Source organism: Balaenoptera ricei, chromosome 14 (genome assembly GCF_028023285.1).
Source record: "Balaenoptera ricei isolate mBalRic1 chromosome 14, mBalRic1.hap2, whole genome shotgun sequence".
Taxonomy (NCBI): domain Eukaryota; kingdom Metazoa; phylum Chordata; class Mammalia; order Artiodactyla; family Balaenopteridae; genus Balaenoptera; species Balaenoptera ricei.
In genome coordinates this window covers 35,848,417-35,869,464 of record NC_082652.1, presented here as the reverse complement: position 1 = coordinate 35,869,464, position 21,048 = coordinate 35,848,417, and the positions used below count along the sequence as shown (strand labels likewise).

The following is a 21,048-nucleotide window of genomic DNA, read 5'->3' as shown; positions in this document are numbered from 1 at the left end:
TTAAGACTCCGTGCTTCCACTGCAGGGGGCGCAGGTTCGATCCCTGGCTGGGGAACTAAGATCCCGCCTGCCACAAAGTGCAACAAAAAAAAAGAAAAGAAAAAAGTTCCTCTAAGATGTATTTTAAAAAGTAAAACTTGTAGTACTGGTACCCAGATGTATACAGTTATATTACCCACGTACAGAAGAATGCAATTCCAAGATGGCAGGAGTAGTTGCACCCTTCGATGAAGGTAAAGCCTTAAGTCACCTTTGCTACAGAGAGGTTAAATGCTAGTAATATGTCTAACATTAAACCCTGCAATGTCTGGGCACACACAGGATCCAAGAAAGCACAGAGGCATCTGAAAGCAGCAACATTAGAAGAAAGGTCCCCCCTCTTCTAAGTACACTGCACCACTGAAACAAAAAATGAGTGTGACATTTTATTAAAATTTATTTTTCTTCCAGACTCAACATACTTCATAAGGCTCTCTGAGAAACAGGATATATAGTTTGTGTAAAAATCACTAGCCTTCCCAGCAAATTAATTTTACTCAAGTTTTTAATGTATACTTTAATCATAAAACTTCTGGATGTGAAAAGAAATAAGCAAAGGTAATATAAGCTAAATGTTCATGAGAAATTGTATAGTAAACCAGTATTTACATTGAAACCATAAAAGGAAACACAATATTGGCAACCTAGCATTATTTATCTAGTGTTTAACTGAGTCACACTCCAGACAGAGTTAGTCCTTTGCACGCATTATCTCTGATCTATACAACTTCTGTGAAAGATTGCTTTATCCCTATATTTTACAAATGAAAAAATAGAGGCTCAGAGGAATTATGTGCTATATCCAAGGTTACCAACTAATAGTAACCAAGTAAGTTGCTTAAAACTTAGTTTTTTTTTAATCTATTTATTTATTTTGGCTGTGTTGGGTCTTTGTTGCTGCGCGCGGGCTTTCTCTGTTGCGGCGAGCAGGGGCTACTCTTTGTTGCGGTGTGCGGGCTTCTCATTGTGGTGGCTTCTCTTGTTGCGGAGCATTGGCTCTAGGCACCCGGGGTTCAGCAGTTGTGGCACGTGGGCTCAGTAGTTGAGGCTCATGGGCCCTAGAGCACAGGCTCAGTAGTTGTGGTGCACAGGCTTAGTTTCTCCGCAGCACATGGGATCATCCAGGATCAGGGCTTGAACCTGTGTCCCCTGCATTGGCAGGAGGATTCCCAACCACTGCGCCATCAGGGAAGCCCCACCAGCTAATTTTTTAAAGTGCCAAATCCAGGTTCAAACCCTAATCCACTTAGTTTCAAACCTCAAGATGTCTCCACAGTAAATTCTAGGACATAATACTTAATTTGGAACTCAGATTTAATGTGCTAGATATTTTTAAAATCTCAAATACAGGGACTTCCCTGGTGGCCACATGTTGCACAGTAACTAAGCCCGCGAGCCACAACAACTGAGCCTGCGTGCCTCAACTACTGAAGCCTGCGCTCCTAGAGCCCGTGCTCCACAGCAAAAGAAGCCACCGCCATGAGAAGCCTGCGCACCACAGTGAAGAGTAGCCCCCGCTCACTGCAACTAGAGAAAGCCTGCGCACAGCAACAAAGACCCAACGCACCCAAAACTAAATAAATAAATAAAAATTTAAAAATCTCAAATACAATAAATCTAAAAGAATAAAATATCTAGAAATGAAATTAGCCAAGGAGCTGAACATTTACATATTTAAAATTACAAAACATTGCTAAATTTAAAATGACTAAAATAAATAGATACCTTGTGTTGTTCATGGATACAAAGACTTAATATTGTTGAGATGTCAATACTACCCAAAGCAATCTACAGATTCAATGCAATCCCTATCAAAATCCCAACAGATTTTTTTTTTTTTTTTTTTTTTTTTTTGCAGATACAGAAAGTCAATCCTCAAATTGATATGGAATTGCAAGGGGCCAAAACAACCTTGAAAAAGAACAAAGTTCCTGATTCCAAAACTTATTATAAAGCTACGGCAATCAAAGCAATGTGGTACTGGCATAAAGATAGACATATACACCAATGGAACAGATTCCAGAGTCTAGAAATAAACCCAAACATCTATGGCCAATTGTTTTTTGACAAGGGTGCCAAGTCCATTCAATGGGGAAAGAAGTCTCTTCCACATATGGTTCAGAGACAACTCTGACTCCAGAGCCTTTCCAATTAACCATACTGTTGGTGTTTAATTTACACAAGACCCATTGTATAAGACACTGTATATAGAATAATTAACTCAAAATGGATCAAAGGCCTAAATAAGAGGTAAAACCATGAAACTTAATGATTCTTAGATATAACACCAAAAACATGAATAATGAAAGATAAACTGGATTGCATCAAAATTTAAAACTTTTTTTTTTTTTTTTTTTGGCCACACCATGCGGCTTGCAGGATCTCAGTTCCCTGACCAGGGACTGAACCTGGACCACGGCAGTAAAAGCCCGGAATCCTAACCACTAAGCCACCAGGGAACTCCCTAAAACTTATTTCCTGCATCAAAGGGTCTTATCAAGAAAGTGAAAAAACAACCTATGGAATGGGAGAAAGGATCTGCTAATCATATATCTAATAAGAGTTTCACGTCCAGAATATGTAAAGAACTTTTACAACTCAACAACAAAAGGCAACCCAATTAAAATATGAGCAAAAGGCTTGAGTAAGTATCCCTCTGAAGAAAATATACAAATGGCCAATAAGTACATGAAAAGATTGCTCTACATCATTAATCATCAAAGAAATGCAGATCAAAACCACCATGAAATACCACTTCATCCTCACTGATGGCTATTTTTTTAAAAAACCTAACAGAAAGTGTTGAGGATGTAGAAAAACCTTCCCAGTGTGTGGAGGGTGCAGCACCCCTTACCTCCTCACTCCATGTCAGTGGCAGTTTCCCCAGCTGTGACAATCAAAAATGCCTCCACTGTTTCTGAGTTTCCCCTGGGAGCAAAATTCTTCCAGTTGTGAACCACGGGTTTATCTAGATAGCGTGTGGCCCTGTATTTATACACTGGTTCTGGTTAGAGGTGGGCCAGGCAGGCACACACACAGCTTGGGCTCTGAATTTACACAGACTGAGTTTTAAATTATCGTTCCACCACTTACCAGGTACCCTGACACGTAACCATCCTAAGCTTCAGTCTGACCTGAGCCTCATATGACCCCTCCATAGAGCCGACCCCTCCCCAGGGTCACATTGGTGGCCAGAGAGGACTGCTTCCACAGTTCAAGAAGGTGGTGTAACCGAGCAGGACCCTACAGGGCCTTCCCGGGACAGACCCCTCCCCACATCCTCGGCTGTAGCTCCTCTCTGAAGTACCTAGAGAATGGTATCTGGTGCACATTTCCTGAGTTGTTTTTACAGATGCTAAAACCCCCACAAAATGGAAGAAATTAACTACTTGATGACCATGAGACCTACCAGCACCTAAGGACTGATAATGTGACACCACCCTGTTACCTTACTATCAACCAAGTTACCTCACCATCAGCCAATCAGAGAATTTTGTGCACAAGCTGGGACGCCCCTCCCTCATCTTGCCTTTAAAGATGCTTTGCTGAAAGCCATGGGGAGTTCAGGTGTTTTGAGCACAAGCTGCCCTTGGACTCCCTGCTTGGCGCCCTGAAATAAACGCTGCACTTGCCTTCACCACGACCCAGTGTCAGTAGATTGGCTTTACTGTGTGTGGCCGAGTGGACCCAAGTTTGGTTCAGTAGCAGTAGCACCTGGAAACTACTAGGTACTTCGCAGATATTAGATCTCTTCCTTCTTTCGTTAGAAAACAATGTACAGACGGCCCCCAGCTTACAATGGTTTGGCCTGTGAATTTTTACTTTATAATGGTGTGAAAGCAACACGCATTCAGTAGAAACCCTCCTTCACATTTTGAATTTTGATCCTTTCCCGGCTAGTGACAGGCCTGCCCTACGAGCCCCTCTCGTGATGCTGAGCAGAGGCAGCCCCAGCTCCCGTCAGCCACGCGATCCCGGGGGCAAATAACCGATGCACTTACAGCCATTCTGCACCCAGACAACCATTCTGTTTTCCACTTTCAGTACAGTATTCAATCAGTCACACGAGAGAGTCAACACTTCATTATAAAATAGGCTTTGTTAGATGATCCTGCCCAACTGTAGGCTACTGAAGTGTTCTGAGCATGTTTAAGTTAGGCTAGGCTAAGCTATGTTTGGTAGGTGAGGTGTATTAAATGCATTTTCGATTTAGGATCTTTCCAAATTAGGATGGGTTCATCAGGATGTAACCCCATCGTAAGCCAAGGAAGATCTGTATTGAAAAGCTCTGAGACCTATGCCACGTAGGTGCCTAATGGGTGACTGTTAGGCTAGGATCCCTGCCATCAAGGAGCCCACTATTTAGTGAAGGACACAGGAAAGTGAACAAATGACTTATGACCTAATTCCCACTTCGATCAACAGCTCTTCTTATCTCTTTGTTTTAGCTTCCCAAACCATTTCCCCATTCCCTAAGGCCCATCCAAATGAGGTCTACCCTTCAGCCTATTTGTGCAAATAGTATGAGTCTAATTCACATTCCAGCCCCAAACAGCCAAATTAGGACTGACATGGGTGAGAAGAGCCCTAGAGGTATAGGGAAGGGTCTTCAGGTAAAAACTACTAGATCCAGCTACTCCTCCACGCTGTGTCCAAAGCAGACTGTCCTCCCCAAGAGACAAGGAAGGCATCTTCCCCACGCTACCTAACTCTACTTAACGTGAATGCTGTCCTTTAATCACTGCTGAGGGCTACACGATAAACCAATCCCATTTTTGTACCACCTTCCAGCATGTTATTAGTACTCTTCTTTGTTTCTGAAAGAACTACCTTTAAATTAAATTTAGGTGCTACACAGGATAAAAACCAGTATCATTACTATGCAGTCACAACTCTTAAACAGTACAAAAGTAAGTATGATTCACTTCTCTGACATGCCTGACCCACCAGATGTTGCTCTGAATGACTTCTGGCTATTTCCAAAAACCTAACCTACCTCGAAGGGTAAAGATCTTCCACCATTGAGCATAAAAGGATATATTTCAAGACTGAAAGCAATTTAAAAAGGAAGGAGTGTTCAAAATGTTTTTCATAATAACAGCGTCACTGAAATGCATATATTGCCACTGAAGTGGGCAAAGTACACTGATTGCATACGTTTTTAGTCATATTCCTTCAGAGAGACATTTTTTTATAGGAGTACGAACAGATTCCTTATTACCCATTTGTAATGGAGTGCAAAATTGAAGAATGTGAGGTAATTAGATCTTAGGGGTAAACTTCAGACTTATTAACAACATAAGCATCTGAAATTTAAACAGCAGTATTTTTCATCATGAATAATGTCCATCAATTATCACCATCCATCACTCCCACCTCAGCAGGCAGCGTGAGGCTGCGGGAAAGAAATGACTATTTGCTCGCATCCCAGGACAGTATGTACATATGCGTGTATCTATTCAGCAAGTATCACGCACACACACACAACCCAGAACACCAGAACCACACCCCATTCCCCCCTCCCCACCATTTGGTTTTACAGAGACCTTGCCACCGGCACCAACTTCTCTACATTTGCCAGGAACCCCAAGGCTGATTGTAAACCTCTGAGTAAGAGACGCCAGAGTCAATACTTCATGAGCACGCACACTTCGATTTTGGAGGCTTGTATTTCTCTAAACTTAACTCAAATTCAAAGGAGTATTAGTGAGGTCAAAGCTCAGCCCTCGCCTTCGAGACACCATCCGAGGGCGAAGCCCTTGTGCCGGAGCGGCTCTCACCTGGTGTCAGTGAGCTGCAATGGGATCAGGGGTCATGGTGCCACAATTCTACTTAAAAGGTGACTTCTGCCGCATAAGCAATTAGACCAACCTCTCTCACTGCATCAATCACCTTTTAACGACTCCAGTAGTGGAGAGGAGGGTCTTCCCTCATTACTAACAGCACACTAATTAAACAAACAAGAAAAAAATAACCACCAACCCATCAGCTTACTTAACTGATGTCATAAAAGTGACCAGCAGAATTCCTCAGCTCCTGTAGCACAGATTTCCAAACTGTGCAAGGGAGCACTGCACAGCCAAACTCTAGGCTCCCTTGCATTTAACTCTCAGGAATGCAGCCCCCAGTTTCTCAGAGGGGAGTCTTCTAGATCAGGAAGCACAAATTCACCGCTTTCTACTCTTCCTTCTGGAACCGCCTGGGACTACCTGTCTCAGTTAGAGAGCACGCGGCGACCACGAGGCCGGGAGGCAGGGACGTGAACTCCCTCCCTCGTGGCCACCCAGCTCTGGGCATCCCAGACCGTGGCTGCAGAGGGGCCCGGGGACCTGGGCAAGGCTGTGGACCTGGGCGAGTCTTCCAGCAATGACAATGAAAACACACACCGCTCCTACTTCACGCTGGACCGTGCACAGTGCCTCCCGGGGCCCCGGTAGTTTTCAGACGTGTTAGGATGGGGACAGCCCTCTCGGGGTCCTGGGTGGACACTCGGGTGGATAAAGGATGCGGGAGCAGCTGCGCCGCTGCTGCCAGCACCACCCGACACGCATGTCACTGAGTGGTGCCATAGTGTCACACAGCTCCGCAAACAGACACCAGATGAGGCTGCGCCGGCAGGGGCTCACGAGCTGACCTGCACACGAGCTCCTGCAAGGTGAGAGAGAAGGATTTCCAAGAGCAACAGCGAGTCAGTGAGGCAACATTGGTAATGTTGGAAAATAAAGCCCGTTTCACACATCGATCTGTTTAAAAGCAGCGTCTACTTTGATGTGCAGTTCGCTGTTTGATTCTGAGCTGGGATCAAGCCATGAACTCGGCTGACAAGGTACCTGCCCTCCCAGCACTTAGATTCTAATGCTAAGGAGAGAGGGAGGCAACAAGTGAAGAACACGATCCTAGACTGGGATAACCATCATGAAGGAAGTCGGAGTGTACGGGAGGAACGGCAGGAGGGGTGACTGCAGGTAAAAGCCACTCTGAAAAAGAAACACAGCACAGCTAACACGGGAGCCGGAGCATCAGGACCGGCTGAGGGTGTTCACCTAACTACGCCGGGACAGACTCAGGATTCACTTTCTCACAAGACACTGCTGCTGTTCTTTCTTCAGGCATTTTGCCAACCTGCAAATTACTTTAGAAACAAAGCCAGAGTACAAAATGAGGTGACTCAGATACTACGTTATAAAACATTCAGGAAACCAGTGGAAATTTTAGCAGTCACACAGTCTGAACAAAAATCTCCAGTTGCAATCTAAACATTGCTTCCTGAGAGTTGCTTTCTGATCTTTGGTGAAGACAGGTGGGACTACAAGCATCTTTTAAAATGTTATAATAACTAGACATTCTGTTGACACAGAGGATGTTACACACTTTATCTTCATTCCCTCTTGAAACTCACTGTTAGGGAGCTGAACTGTGCCCCCAGAGTAAGTTGACGTTCTCACCCTCAACGCCTCAGCATGCGACCTTATTTGGAAATAGGATCTTTACAGAGGTAACTGAGTTAAAAAGAGGTCATTAGGGTGGGCCCTAAACCAATGACTGGCTCCCTTATAAAAAGGGGATATCTGGACAAAGACAGACAGACACACACACACGGGGAGAACGCCGCGAGAACATGAGGTAGTGCTCAAGGTGCTGCCACCTACAAGGAATGCCCAATGTCGCCAGCTAACCGAGAGCGGCCCTCAAGGAACCAGCCCCACTGACACCTCGATCTCAGACTTGGCTGCCTCCAGAACTTTGCGACAACACATTCCTGTCGTTTAATCCACCCGTTTGTGGCACTTAGTGACGGTGGCCCTAGCAAACGAATCCACTCACCAACACAACAAGAAAGAAATGTTAACAGGAATAACTGTTAAGTACAAGGAGAAAGTTTAGAGGAAATGGAAGAGGTCAAGTTTTTGAAAAATGAAAGACGGATGGAGAAAAAAAAGGAGGACTAGACAGGAAGTGCTCCAAAGCCCTCCTCGGTGGAGAGATATCAAAAACCATGACAACTATAAGAAAATTTCCGAGTCGAAGCCACAATTTTCCAAATTGAACGTTCCCACGGGGCCCAGCACAGCGGAGAAGCGGCAGCCGCCCTGCCGGGCTCCACAGAAGGCGGTCACGACGGGAGGAGCCGTGGACAGTGTCCAGGGCCCCGCGGTGTCCCGGAGGGAAAGGTTCAGAGACACCACGCGGGGCTCGGGCAGAAGAGGCGTGGCTGCAGTGAGCTCGGCCGGGGGTGAAGCCACACAGGCCGAGGGGCACCCACTACCCTGGGTGTCCTCCCGGCCTCTGACCCACCGAGACCAGGGGAGAGACCCGCCCGCAAGCCACCAGGGCGGGGCCCCGGGGCCCCATCACACCCAGCCCAGCGCGCCGCCACCAGGGCTGGGGACCATGAAGCAAGCAGCTCCCTGGAGGCTTTCCGAGGAGAAAGAGCAGGCGAGAGCACGCGGAGGGGGAGGGGGGAGACGACAGGAAGAGGGGCAGCGAGGGGGAGACACGGGCGTTTAAAAGTTTGGGACTTCTGCACAGTAACAATTCAAAATTCTAAAGGAAAAGTATTTCCGCTCTAGCATTCTACAGCCAGCCTCCCGATGAAGGATGAGGCTAGAACACATTTCCAGATGTGTAAACCTTATGGTGAAGCCTTCCTCCACGCCCAGCGGGACCAGGAGGCCGAGGGAGAAGAAGTGGGAAACGGACCCGACACAGGGACCCAAGGCAGGCGAGGGTCACAGAGGCCAGGCGAGGGGGCTGGAGCTCTGTCGGAAATTGGAAATCGGGGGCCTAACACACAAGCCAACACAACAACTAACAAGCATGGAATCAAGTCCCACAAGAAACAGGTAAAAGAGTTGAAGGAGTTGCTTCTAAGAAGCAGTCAACAGCCCTGAGGAAGAGACTTTGGTGCTTTTCACTGCATACCTCAAAGTCCCATTTGAATTTTTAAACTATACATTAAAAAAAAAACAAAACTTGGGCTTCCTTGGTGGCACAGTGGTTGAGAATCCGCCTGCCAATGCAGGGGACATGGGTTCGGGTCCTAGTCCGGGAGGATCCCACATGCTGCGGAGCAGCTGAGCCCATGTGCCACAACTGCTGAGCTTGTGCTCTAGAGCCCGCGAGCCACAACTACTGAGCCCACGAGCCACAACTGCTGAAGCCCACGTGCCTAGGGCCCGTGCTCTGCAACGGGAGAATCCACCGCAATGAGATGCCCGCACACCGCAACAAAGAGTGGCCACTGCTCGCCACAACTGGAGAAAGCCCGCGCACAGCAACGAAGACCCAACACAGCCAAAAATAAATAGATTAAATAAATAAATTTATATATTAAAAAAAAACTTAAAAATGTTTTAAGATGAAAAGAATTATTATGTGATGCAGCCTTATAAAATGAATCTTACTCACAGGAATGAAAACTACTAGAGAAAAGAAAAACAAACACCAAGCAAATATGAGCACTGTGGGGCTCTGTTTTGTTCTTTTAATTAGGAAAAGCTCTTTTCCAACTCTCAACATCAGCCCCTGTGGTCCATTTGAGATTTAGGTATCTCTCATTAACAAGACAAAACAAATGAACCAGGAAATTTAAATATAGCAAAGTTCGGACTTCCCTGGTGGCACAGTAGTTAACAATCCGCCTGCCAAGGGAAGAGACATGGGTTCGAGCCCTGGTCCGGGAAGATCCCACATGTTGCTGAGCAACTAAGCCTATGCACCACAATTACTGAGCCTGCACTCTAGAGCCCGCAAGCCACAACTACTGAGCCCATGTGCCACAACTACTGAAGCCTACGTGCCTAGAGCCTGTGTTCCACAAGAGAAGCCACCGCAACGAGAAGCCCACGCACCGCAACAAAGAGAAGCCCCCACTCGCCGCAGCTGGAGAAAGCCCGCGTGCAGCAACAAAGACCCAACGCAGCCAAAAATAAATAAATAAATAATTTATTAAATAAATAAATACAGCAAAGTTCCTATTAAGTTATCTAGTTGATTCACTTGGAGCAGGGAAATGTCCTAATACAAAAGCACTTTTCCATTCTATGGCAAGGATATCAGCAAAAAATTTAGCCAACATTTAAAAGGATGACATTCAGCAGTTGAAAAAAAAGATCAGCTACCATAACAATACAGATATATTAGTATTTTTCAACTAGTAGAGAATAAAATTTCATGTAGCTTTATAATCTAAGGAAATTTTTATGAAAATGATTAGAGCTTGCAGAAAAATGTCAACTACTTAGAGACGTTATAAACTAGTCAGCAAGAGAATTTTTTTCTTTTAGTTAAGTTTTAGTTAAGTGTTCACCTGCACTATATATACCAGGTATATAAGACAGCTCTGTTCTCTAGATACTACAGAAATAAGGCTCTACCTGCAGGCCTGGACAACAAAACTTATACAGCCAGAGATAAAATGACAGCAAAAATCACAAGGCTTAATTTTGTAAACATACATAGTGCCTAAGACATATACAAAACTGCTAAATTACGAAAGTATATTTCCTATTTTGACACTATAAAGATAAACGTTCTGGGTCAAGGAAGAAATTTCAAGCACAGAAAGCAATATTTTTGAGACAAACATCTTTCAACTGAACATCATATTCTCATGCTAAAAATAGAAGCACAGAAGCTCTCTCCCAGATGCTTCCTTCGCTCCCTTTCAATCCCCGTGTACAGTACTCCTTTCTCAATCCCTCCCCGCACAGCTTGGAGCAGGAAAATGTCCTAACACAAAAGCCCTTTTCCATTCTACGGCAAGAATATCAGCATACCCCTACAAGAATACAAGCTACTTCTGGGCAAGGCAGCTGTTCTACTCGCCTTTCTGCCCTTTGCCCTGCGCCTCTAGACACTGGTGTCCCTTCCTTGTCCAGTTAGAGCTCCCAGCCTGCCACCCTGCCTCTGTTCCTTGGGGTGGCTTGAGGCTCTGGTTTAACATACAACCTCCTCTAATCCTCAGAATCAGCCCAGCAGAAGATACTGTGGTCTCCACGTTACAGATGAGACAACTGAGTAAACTAAACACCAAAAGTGTTCACGGACTTGGAAATTCCTGAAGGTCTATGAAGGTGTTTCTGTTTAATGGGAAGTTCCCCTGCACTGAAGAACTGATAAATCCCAAGTCATTAATTTATTCACAGTAAATAAAACACCATTAAAGCTCCGTTAGAAGACTTCCCTGGTGGCGCAGTGGTTAAGAATCTGCCTGTCAATGTAGGGGCCAAAGGTTCGAACCCTGGTCCGGGAAGATCCCACATGCTGCAGAGCAACTAAGCCCGTGAGCCACAACTAGTAAGCCTGCGAGCCACAACTACTGAAGCCTGTGCACCTAGAGCCCGTGCTCCGCAACGAGAAGCCACTGCAATGGGAGAAGCCCACAACGAAGAGTAGCCCCCGCTTGCTGCAACTAGAGAAAGCCCACGTGCAGCAACGAAGACCCACTGCAGCCAACAAAACAAAACAAAACAAAAACTCCATTAGAATCTTTCTGCAGATGTAGTTGGCAAATGAGTCAAATGATACAGTGAAGAGAGCACCAGTTCACAAAAACTCAAACTCAGGTACTCAACAACATTAGGGGTTTCAGCCAGCTACCCCCATGGGTGGGTGGAAGGGGAACGAGGCTCCTATATGGAGGAGGAGGCTGGAAGCTCTGTCCAACTCTGGAATGTTGGACCTCGGTGCTGCTACGCGTGGTCCAGTCCCAGGTAACCAGGGGTCACAGAGGACGCTCCTCGAATCAGCAGTCAAAGGTACCTGGGAAGATCCTTCAAAAGGGGTGGGTTTGGATTCTGACAAACTATATTGCTGAGCCCATTTCTCCTTCTCAACACTAAACAGAACCACCTTCCTCTCAGGCTCAGCTGAGAGCAATATTTAGCCAGCGTTTAGGGGCCCCGTTTTAAACACTCTGTCCTGAGTCATCATAGCAATGTGATCACGCTGTGGAAGCGGGCAGAGGGAAATCAGCTTCACATCATCCAACTCGTTCCAGAGCCGCCCGGGAGTGGGGCGGGGGGTAGCATCACCTCCACTGTTCTCTCCGCTGGCTTTTCTCGCCCTGGCACAGTTGGTTTTGCACATATAAATGATTCAGAGAAACCCAAGCCTCCTATACAGTAGGTGCTATCTTTCTAGCAATTTATAGATGCTGACATTAAGCATAAGTTCTCCAGTTCTACCTAATCAAGTCAAAACAAAACCCTAAAATTGATGTCAAGCAGATGCAGGAGAATTCTTACGGTCCTTGGGCAGCTTGGTGGTGATGGAGCCAGGGCAATGCCACCACAAAGCTGCGAGCCTTCATCAAAGCTCTTTCAGCCCCACCGGCATCACCTAGAAAATGGGACTACTATCTCCATTTGCAGGGTCATTGTGGCTCTTGAGATAATTTGTGTAAACCACAAGGCCTCACCCAAAGAAAGTGTTCAATCATGTAACTGCAACAGTAATGACAACCTTTCACAAACATTAAACACCTCCTAGAAACACTTAGTGTCCCTAAAAAATAGGCATCAGCACCATTTTACAGACAAAGAGTCTCAGTAGCTATCTTTTAAAGAACCCCAAATTCCAAATTCTTACTTTTCAAATAACATTACTTAGGCAAGTTTTTTTAATTGGTTGAGCCAGTTAGAAAACCCTACAACAAAAGATCAGTCCTTTCTCAAAAGGTATTTGTTTAATACACATTTTAATTTATAAAACAGAGAGCTTTCTCTCTTAAGTGATACTTCCCTGAATAAGGCCTGTTTCTGTGTAGTTCATATGAAGAGATGTTATGACTATTAACGTTATTCGAAATTCATCCAAAAAACTGTTGAAATTTTAAAGAAATATAATATGTGGGCAGATGCTTTGGAATGTTTTACAAAGAAAAAAATAATTACACATAGAATCCTAACGAAGCAAAAAGTATATTCACACAGAATCTTAAAGGAAGCAAAAAGTATATTCCCTACGAGTCTGCTGTAAGCCCAAGCATTCCTTGACTTATGCCAGTTCAGAAAAAAGATGTATCACTTTACAAGGATCACAGACCTACGACTCAACCTTTGGGGGAAGTACCATATCACATCAGGGAGCAGCAACTCAGATTTCTTAATTCACATGAACTGTCTGATGGTTCTGCTGTCTCACAGTTGATAACAATACAAAATCACACAAAAAAATTAACAGATGACTTTATATTGAATAGCTCCTACCTTTCAAGGGCCTCTCTTTTAGAATGAATGAAACAGCACGTCTCTAGTACAGCAGGGCACACCTATCTTGCCAGGAGCCAGAAATGTCACATCATCATGAACTGAACAGATGAGAACCATCCTGGCCATTGTACAACTCCTGTTTGTTTATTCAGAGGTAGAAAAAAGGCTTTTAGGTAGATTTCAATTCCAGATTAACCAATGAACTTTTTTGTTTATAATTACGATACTTTTCCTATAAAAAAGAAAACATCTTACTATAGATTTAAAAACAGATGGGATAAACCCTCCCTTCCATTATATTTCAGAAATAGGTAAATGCAGAAATTCAATCAGTCACTAAAGGTGTGACTTGGTACCATACACCTATCTTCCTTCTTGCAGGAAAGTCACTAGTTCCAGCCTTAGAGTTTCTGAAGGATGCTTTCCCCATCCTCAGCTTCTCCCCTTTGCCTATAACTACTTAATTATAACCACCAAAACCAAACAATTTTTAAACCTAGATAATGGTACCTCTTCTCCTTGAAATATTAGGGTCTTTAATCATGTTTCTTAAACTTTTCAAATCCATGTTCCTTTACACTCCCTATAATGTTACGTAAAACATACAACAACTAAATTAACAAATGACCAAAAAGTTAAAAATCAAAACAATAGGAGAAAGCACCACAGACCTTCAAAGCCCCCAGTGCCCTGCAAGTACCAGGTCTGCACAGCCGCTCGGGCTCCCTCTATCCAATTCCTTCTGCTCATCGACCTGTGAGGGCCCGACCCTTCCCCTCTTTCCCCTTCACAGCGACTTTTAAATCTACAGATCCAACCCCACAACCGTCCCCCAACAGTGCCCATGTTTAAATGTTCCTCCGCCTCCTCAAGCTGTCCTTTCCCTACTAGAATCTGACAAACCTTTAAGGCTGGCTTCTTATTCCACCCAACACTATCTCTCTTCCCTACTCCCCGCCCTTGGTTCAACATTTACAGAGGGAAGGAGGCAAACTGGCCGCAGGGAGTGTCTGAAAATTAAGGAGACAGTCGTTATTTCCTCTAATCCTGGTTAAGGCTAGAGGAAAGCCACAGAAGACTCGAGGGCAAACACAAAGTAGCACAGAACAAGCAAAATAGCAACCACATCAACACGTGTGAAGGGTCTGCCTCCTGCAGCTGATCAAGGGAAGTGAGCCTTGAGGACTGAATGCACAGGTGGAGACGGTTGGGAAAAAACTGAACTGAGAGCACAGAAAAACTCAGATTTGCTAAAATAGGTGAGAACAGACCATTGCAGATTCATGAACAGGAAAGATGAAAAAGATGCTAGAAGTTGAAAACAACTTAGAATCTGTAAACCACTTTGAATTTTACTTATACTCTGCCTGGTTGAAAAAAATAAGTTGAGACAGTTCAGACAAATTTACCTATAACTAAACAAAGTTAAGGGAATTGGTACAAAAAGTAAATAAGGATATGAAATGAAATAAAGGCAACAAACGCAGCTACTGTTCATAAAGTTAACTACAGAAGTAAAGACTTTCGAAACTGTCCAAATATGCCAAAAAGTCAGATAAAGGCAATCCACCAGCTACCCAGACACTACAAGGAGTGCTTTTCTGTAAGCCCATGTTTCCCCTCCAAAGAAGTAGGAAAGCCTTACTTGGATACTTCATGTTTAAAATATATGACACTGCAGATAGACACAAACACCGCATAATAAAGTTCTAAATTCTGAGATTACAAAAACAGGCAGCACATTCCAAATGGCTTTTTAAAAGGTCACTTTCTAGTCTCCCCCATACATTTATGTAGTCTCTCAAATTATACATTTGACCTAAATAATCTAAAAATAATTTTAAAAGGTCCCTCTCCTAACAACACATAAACCCTTTGCCTTTTGGCCACACTCTCCTTGTAGAGACGTGCGATGAAGGCAGGAAAAGGATCTGATGCTGCAACCGCAGCGCCACGCTTTACAAGGGGGAATGAACTCTGGCTCCTTCCTTCCTCATTTCTTTGTAGCAATTTTAACACCAATCTAACTGACAAACAGCGGCACCGAAACTTAGCATTCAAAGCCTTTAGAGGAAAAAGATTCTAAACTATAATCAGTGAATCAAATAAGAAAAAATGTGTACTATATCATCATTCTAATCCCAAAGTCACACTAAGGGCTTTATCTTGCATCGCAGCACCGTTTATCTCCTAGTGGATTCTTTTTTCCTTCTCCTTCCCTCTTGATGGAATGGAAACTTGGGGCAGAATCCTCCAGTCCCAGGGTTCCAGAGCAGGGCCAGACCACCTGGGCCCAGCTTCCTGTTGTCAGTCAGGGCGGCCGAGAGGAGCACCGCAGAGGCTGGAGCGGCCACACCACACAAGCTGCCATGGACTCACAGAGATACCAAGTGACTTCGTCTGGACCCTGGGGGTGAGCAACTTCTCCAATATCATCCTAGACTACAGGACCGCACACATGGAAAGCGTTTAGTGGCAGTAACAGTGTGTTACTAAAATAAAGAATCAAGACCAAGGCAGGGAAGGTGGATTCCAAAAATCAGAGCTAATAGTCAGCAAAGTCACCAAGACGACTTCTTATTCAAATACCATATTACCAAAATATAGCCATAAAACTTACTGCTGCGGCCTGTGGGAACTATCCTCAAAGTTTTAGTAAGACATCATTTATATAGGATTCTGCCAACTGATGGCTCTGCTTGCCAACCTGTGAGCTGTCTCATCATAAAGAAGGCAAATGTGAGGTCAGAGAACTCTGGGGCTCAGCCAGAAAGAAAACTTCCTTCTAAATGAAGGCAATAAGACAGATCAAAACAGGCTTTCAAAATAAAGGTCCCAAACCACTGCCCAGCGACTGATGAGAAACTCAATGTGCACGCAGTGACAGCCGCTGGGGTCCCATCAAAAAGGAAAGGATTTAAATTAAAGGCGGGCAGACTTAACTCAGACTTAAAGGGAAACTTCCGGACAGCTTGCTAAGCACCCACAGGAGGCAGCTCATTCTACCTCCTAACAAGACAAAGCTTCCAGCCCGGTGTCCCTGCGCAGTCACATATGAGGAAATGCGTATATGAAGACGCACACCCAGGAGAAATAGCTGTCGACACAGAGAACCAAGCTATATTTAAACTCGATATTAATATTTAAACTACACATTGCAAAATGTTCACTGTAACGCTCGTCAGCTTAATTTAACCTTTTACCACCTCTAGTGAGTGGCACTGCCAAGATTATTCATCCAAAGCTCACAATTCAGGACAGCTGAGTGAACTGGCTCTCAGGTCACACTGCCTGCTGCTTCCTACCTTCATTCTACAGACCTCCGCAGGGGTCTCATCTAAAAGCTGGCTCTGCGCTGGGTGCCGGCAGCTACGAGTCTGGCCTTCAAGGACTCGGTCTAGCGCAGGAGACAAACAGTCAGTAACCCAAACATGACAATCCAGGTGATGAGTACCTTTATGGCTATAAGAATGTAACAATAAAGGACACGGGAGCCCCAGCTGACCCTATTATTTGCTTCTTACCAGTGGCTTCACTATAGTGTTGGATGGCTCTCCAATGTTCCCATTTCCTGTTCCTCCAAAACAACGCTTCTCTTGTTGATTCTCAACCATGCCATCAAACATTAGAACCTACCGTCTCATTTCCAGCATTCTACAGCCATCACCACCCACATCTGGACCTGGAGATACTGCAATCTGATGCATCACCACCACATGTAAGTGGAGGGAAGCAGCCACCCACACCGTCCAGTGCTCTTCCACACGTGGCCTTGGGCCTGCTTCTCATACTCTGGCCGAGTATGGCCTGAGGGTAACTGCCCTTCAGGCAAAGAGGATGCTGCACTAGGGCACCAGACGCCGAGGGCTACATTACTCGAATCCTTCCCCCACGCTCCCACCTCTGCTACACCTGCCGCACTTTTCAATCTGAAACCGCTGAGAACAATCAGTATCAAACCATCCACATATAAGCCATTAGGGGGTCACTAACTAACTTGTAAATTCTTCAAAATATATTGCAAAACTGACTTTGTGTTGTTCAAAGCATTACAAACTAGCCAGGCCAAGTTTGAATAACCAGTAGCGCTTACCAAGCATCTTCAACAGGGCCTGGCGTGACACCAAGGCAAGAGACACTTTTTCAGTTAGGGAAAACGAAGAAAAAAAAAAAAAAAGGTATGGAAAAATAATCCCCAAACGTACATTTTAAATTAGCCTAGCGGTTTGTTAAGTAATTCTTAACATTTCCAAATATTCAGAGTTCCAACACTTTCTGAAAGGAAGGATGATCTTTCTGGTCCTGTTTTTCATAAGTGTGCCTTCCAAACGACATCCCTAGTTTTCAATGAGAACAGTCTCAATTTGCCCGGGCGTGGGGAGAAACGATGACCCGCGGGGTTAGAAGTTGAGAGAACAGCCCTCAGCATCAACTGTACCTTAACATGTTCGACACAGATTAAGATGTGCAGAGGGGAGGGGGTTTGGGAGGAGAAAAACTACTCACTGGGGATCCGGTCTACAGCCCTGAGGCGGAGACGCCGGGCAAACGAACGGCCGCAGAAAAATAACTGCAACTTCCCGGGCCCCCGCCGCGATGCGTATCACGTGCCGCGCCCCCTCCCCCAGGCCCGGGGGCTGGATGGAAACGCGGCCTCCGGCGGCGCTTCCCTCGCCGGGACCCGCTGGGCCGAGCGTCTCCGGGGCCGCAGCTCCAGCTTCCGCGCCGCAGAGCCAGGAGGAGGGGGTCCGAAGTGACCCTCCGCTCGCGCGGCGGGGGCACCAAATTTTTCAGAGTCTCCCCGCCCGCCGCGACCCCCGAGCCCGCCCCGCGAGTCCGTGTTTCTAGATGACGCCGGCGGCGGGACGCGGGCAGGGGGCTCGGCCCGCGAGGGCCCGAGGGTCCCGGCCTCATGCCGGGCGGCCCGGCGCCCGCGCCGCGCTGGAGACCCCGCCGCCGAGGACCCCGGCCCGGCGCCCCCGCTTACCTGCAGCGACTCTGCTCCCGCCCCGCGCCGGCGCCCGCAGACAGCCGAGGGCAAGCGGCGGCCGAACGGCGACGACGAGGACCGGCCGGGCTGAGCGCGCTCGCGGGCGGCCGAGAAGGCGGGGCCGGCCGGGGGCGCGCGCGGGGCCCGGGCGCCCGCCGCCGCCGCTGCCTCGGGAGCCGCTTGGGCCGCAGCCGAGCCGGGCGGCCCTCATGAATGGGACGCGGCGCGGCGCGGCGGCGGCGGCGGCGGCGGCAGCGGCGGCAGCGGGCGGGCGGTACGCAGGCCCCTCCCCGCCACGTGACGCCGCGCTCCACCGCCCGCTCCCGGCCGCGCGCCGCCCGGCGGACTCCCTCCTGCTCAGCCGCCCCGCGCGCCGCCGCGCTGCCCATCTCCCGCGCTCCCGGGAAGGCCCCGGCCTTTCGCGGGCTTGCGGCAACCTGAACGTTACTTTTCCACAATCAAGTTTCTTCTGGTCCCCATGGCAACCCTGCGGCGGGTCACGTGGAACTTAGAGCCCAATTACCGAAAAAGAATATATATTAGAGTGCAAAAAATGTTCACGGCATGAATGTTTTATAATCCACTTTTGATCACCAGTAGCGTATCTGCTTCTTTGCTTACTTTCTCCCCCCCACCCCCACCCCCACCCCCACCCCCAATCCTACTACACATCCCCTTTTAAAAATATACTCTTTAAAGAAATGGATTGCCAGGGCTGTATATTACTGTTGCGCACTGGTTTTGATCTCTTTGCTGCCTTTGCCGCTATTGAAAGTTATGGATGGAAGTACATGTGTTCCTTCCAAATGCCACTAATTTCTCAATACGCGTCCTGTGGATGATGATGCCTTTGAGGATACTGAAAAATAGGCATTTATATAAAGCTCCTGCGTGCCGAGCCAGCCGCAGCACAGACTCTTCCCAGAGATGGCCTGTGGTGTGACTGGGCTGTGCTGCGACCAGGGGACCAGCTCCCTGTCATAGGGGCCCCTGGGCTGCTTCTGCAGAAGGAACCCGGGCAACCACGTCCTCATCCAAGTTCCTTCTGCCTTTCTCAAGCATTCAGCCAAGCTTTGCCCCATCCTTAACCAAGGCCCAGGGGAAACGAAGGTGCTTTCCTCGGCCCAGGGACACTAGTAGAATTTTCCTCTTCGGTGCCTTTCACCTGGCTTCACAAGCAGAAAAAATATTCTCACAGACAAGGACTGGACTTTCCCCTCCATATTTCAGAGCATCACTCTGCTCTGGAGAAGTGGAATTAAAGCGAGAAAAATAGCTGGATCCTCAGTTTCTACGTCAATAGAATGGAAACAGTAATGACTTTCCCACGGGATTGTCTTGAGGACTGCACACCATTACATGTAAAGTGCCTCATTTAGCTTAGCGTCTGGGACCCGGAGCGTGCTGCTGCTGTTTGCTTTTTTTTTTTCTTTCCATTTTTCCCACTTGGATTTTTCCTGTTTCTTTCAGGCTATTTTCACTACCTCCTGCCTTGGGAACGAACTATTCCGCCAGGCTTCCTTCCTTCCTTTCATCATTCAGGAAGCCTTAGACATCCTCCCTTCCTCCAAACCCACCTGAGATTTGATCCCTCATCTGAATGATTGGTTCAGGTGTCTACGATTTCCTCATTCTCTGGTGTCTACCTGCTTTACCCCACCCCCTAAGCAAAACAGAGACTCATGAAATACCTGTTGCACGATAGGCCTTCACTTCCTTCCCCTGACACCTAAGAAGTGTGTGGGGAGCCCCGGATTCCCACTGAGTCCACTGGAACGTAGGAGGAAGGAAGCTCTTCCTTCACCTGTAGTGACCCCGCCCCCTTCCGCCCCATGGGAGGAACCTCACCCGCCAGTTGTCCCTTCCCCCAACTCTGGACTCACCCCTCAGCGTTAGCAGGCTCAGGCGTCTCCCACCAGGGAGCAGCGAGGGTCTCGGGGTGGAGGAGAAGCAGGAGAAGTAGCAGACTTTCTTGTCCCTAGGCCATCAGCTTTTCTCTCAGCTTCGCTCCCCAGCCAGGCTCCCCTTTTTCATTTCTTCACAGCCTTGCTCCTGCTTCGCCCCTGACGCTCCTCAGGCCGGAGTCGCCAACAAACTTCTGGTTGCCAAATGCAGCGGACCGTTTCAGGCCCTCCCTCACAACCTCTAGAATAAGATGCTATTGACCACGCTTTCCATCCGGAAACTCCCTCCTCCTCGCATCAGCCAGAACCCAGAGGGCCCCATGCCTGTGTTCAGAGGCTTTAGACACCTCCACCAGCATGGCCCGTGTTGACGTCAAATTCAGGTCCACTGTGTCTGTTTCTTCAAAGCTGCTCCTCCTGAATCTCCTATCTTGGCTAACTGCACCATCATCCATGTAGTCATCTTTGCCAGAAACCTAGGAAGGAGTCTCATTTCCTTCCTCTCCCCTTCCATGTCCACCAGGTCTTGTCATTTCTCCTCTCCAAAGCCCTCTGCAGAGCTACCGTGTTGGCCGCCTTCAAGGGCATCCACAGCTGCACAGCATGAGGCCTCATCCTCTAGCCATCAGGCCCACCCTCACCACATCTCTGAGGATCCACTGGGGGCATATTCAAGGTTGTCTCTCTGCTCTCAGTTCCTGAGCAGTTCTAAGCACCCTCCACCCTGAATTGCAGATCTGACCATGGCACCAGTTATCGGCAAGGCAATCCGCTGCCTAGAGGAAAAAGCCCAAGTTCCCTAGCAGGGCGTCCAGGGTGCTCTTCTTCTCTCATTCTTCTCTCCTGCTCCTTCTAGCTGGTGTGCTTTAGCCATCCCTTTTGAACCAGGCTAGGTTCTTTT

At 47.0% G+C, this 21,048-nt stretch overlaps 1 protein-coding gene across 2 annotated transcripts in view; it reads right to left on the bottom strand.

Moving 5' to 3' along the window:
* The window catches only part of LPIN2 (lipin 2), an 82,716-nt gene extending 64,377 nt beyond the window's left edge, over nt 1-18,339 (bottom strand). The window contains exon 1 of one of the 2 annotated variants that reach the window (XM_059895517.1): nt 18,241-18,339. Coding sequence is in view for 1 of the 2 variants with exons in the window: in XM_059895515.1 (XP_059751498.1) it covers nt 16,559-16,564 (6 nt within the window). In the remaining variant the exon portion in view is untranslated. Of the gene's footprint in view, nt 1-16,558; nt 16,578-18,240 lie in introns of those variants that run through there. The other variant, XM_059895515.1, reaches the window with a different exon arrangement.
* Between the last annotated feature and the right edge of the window lie 2,709 nt (nt 18,340-21,048).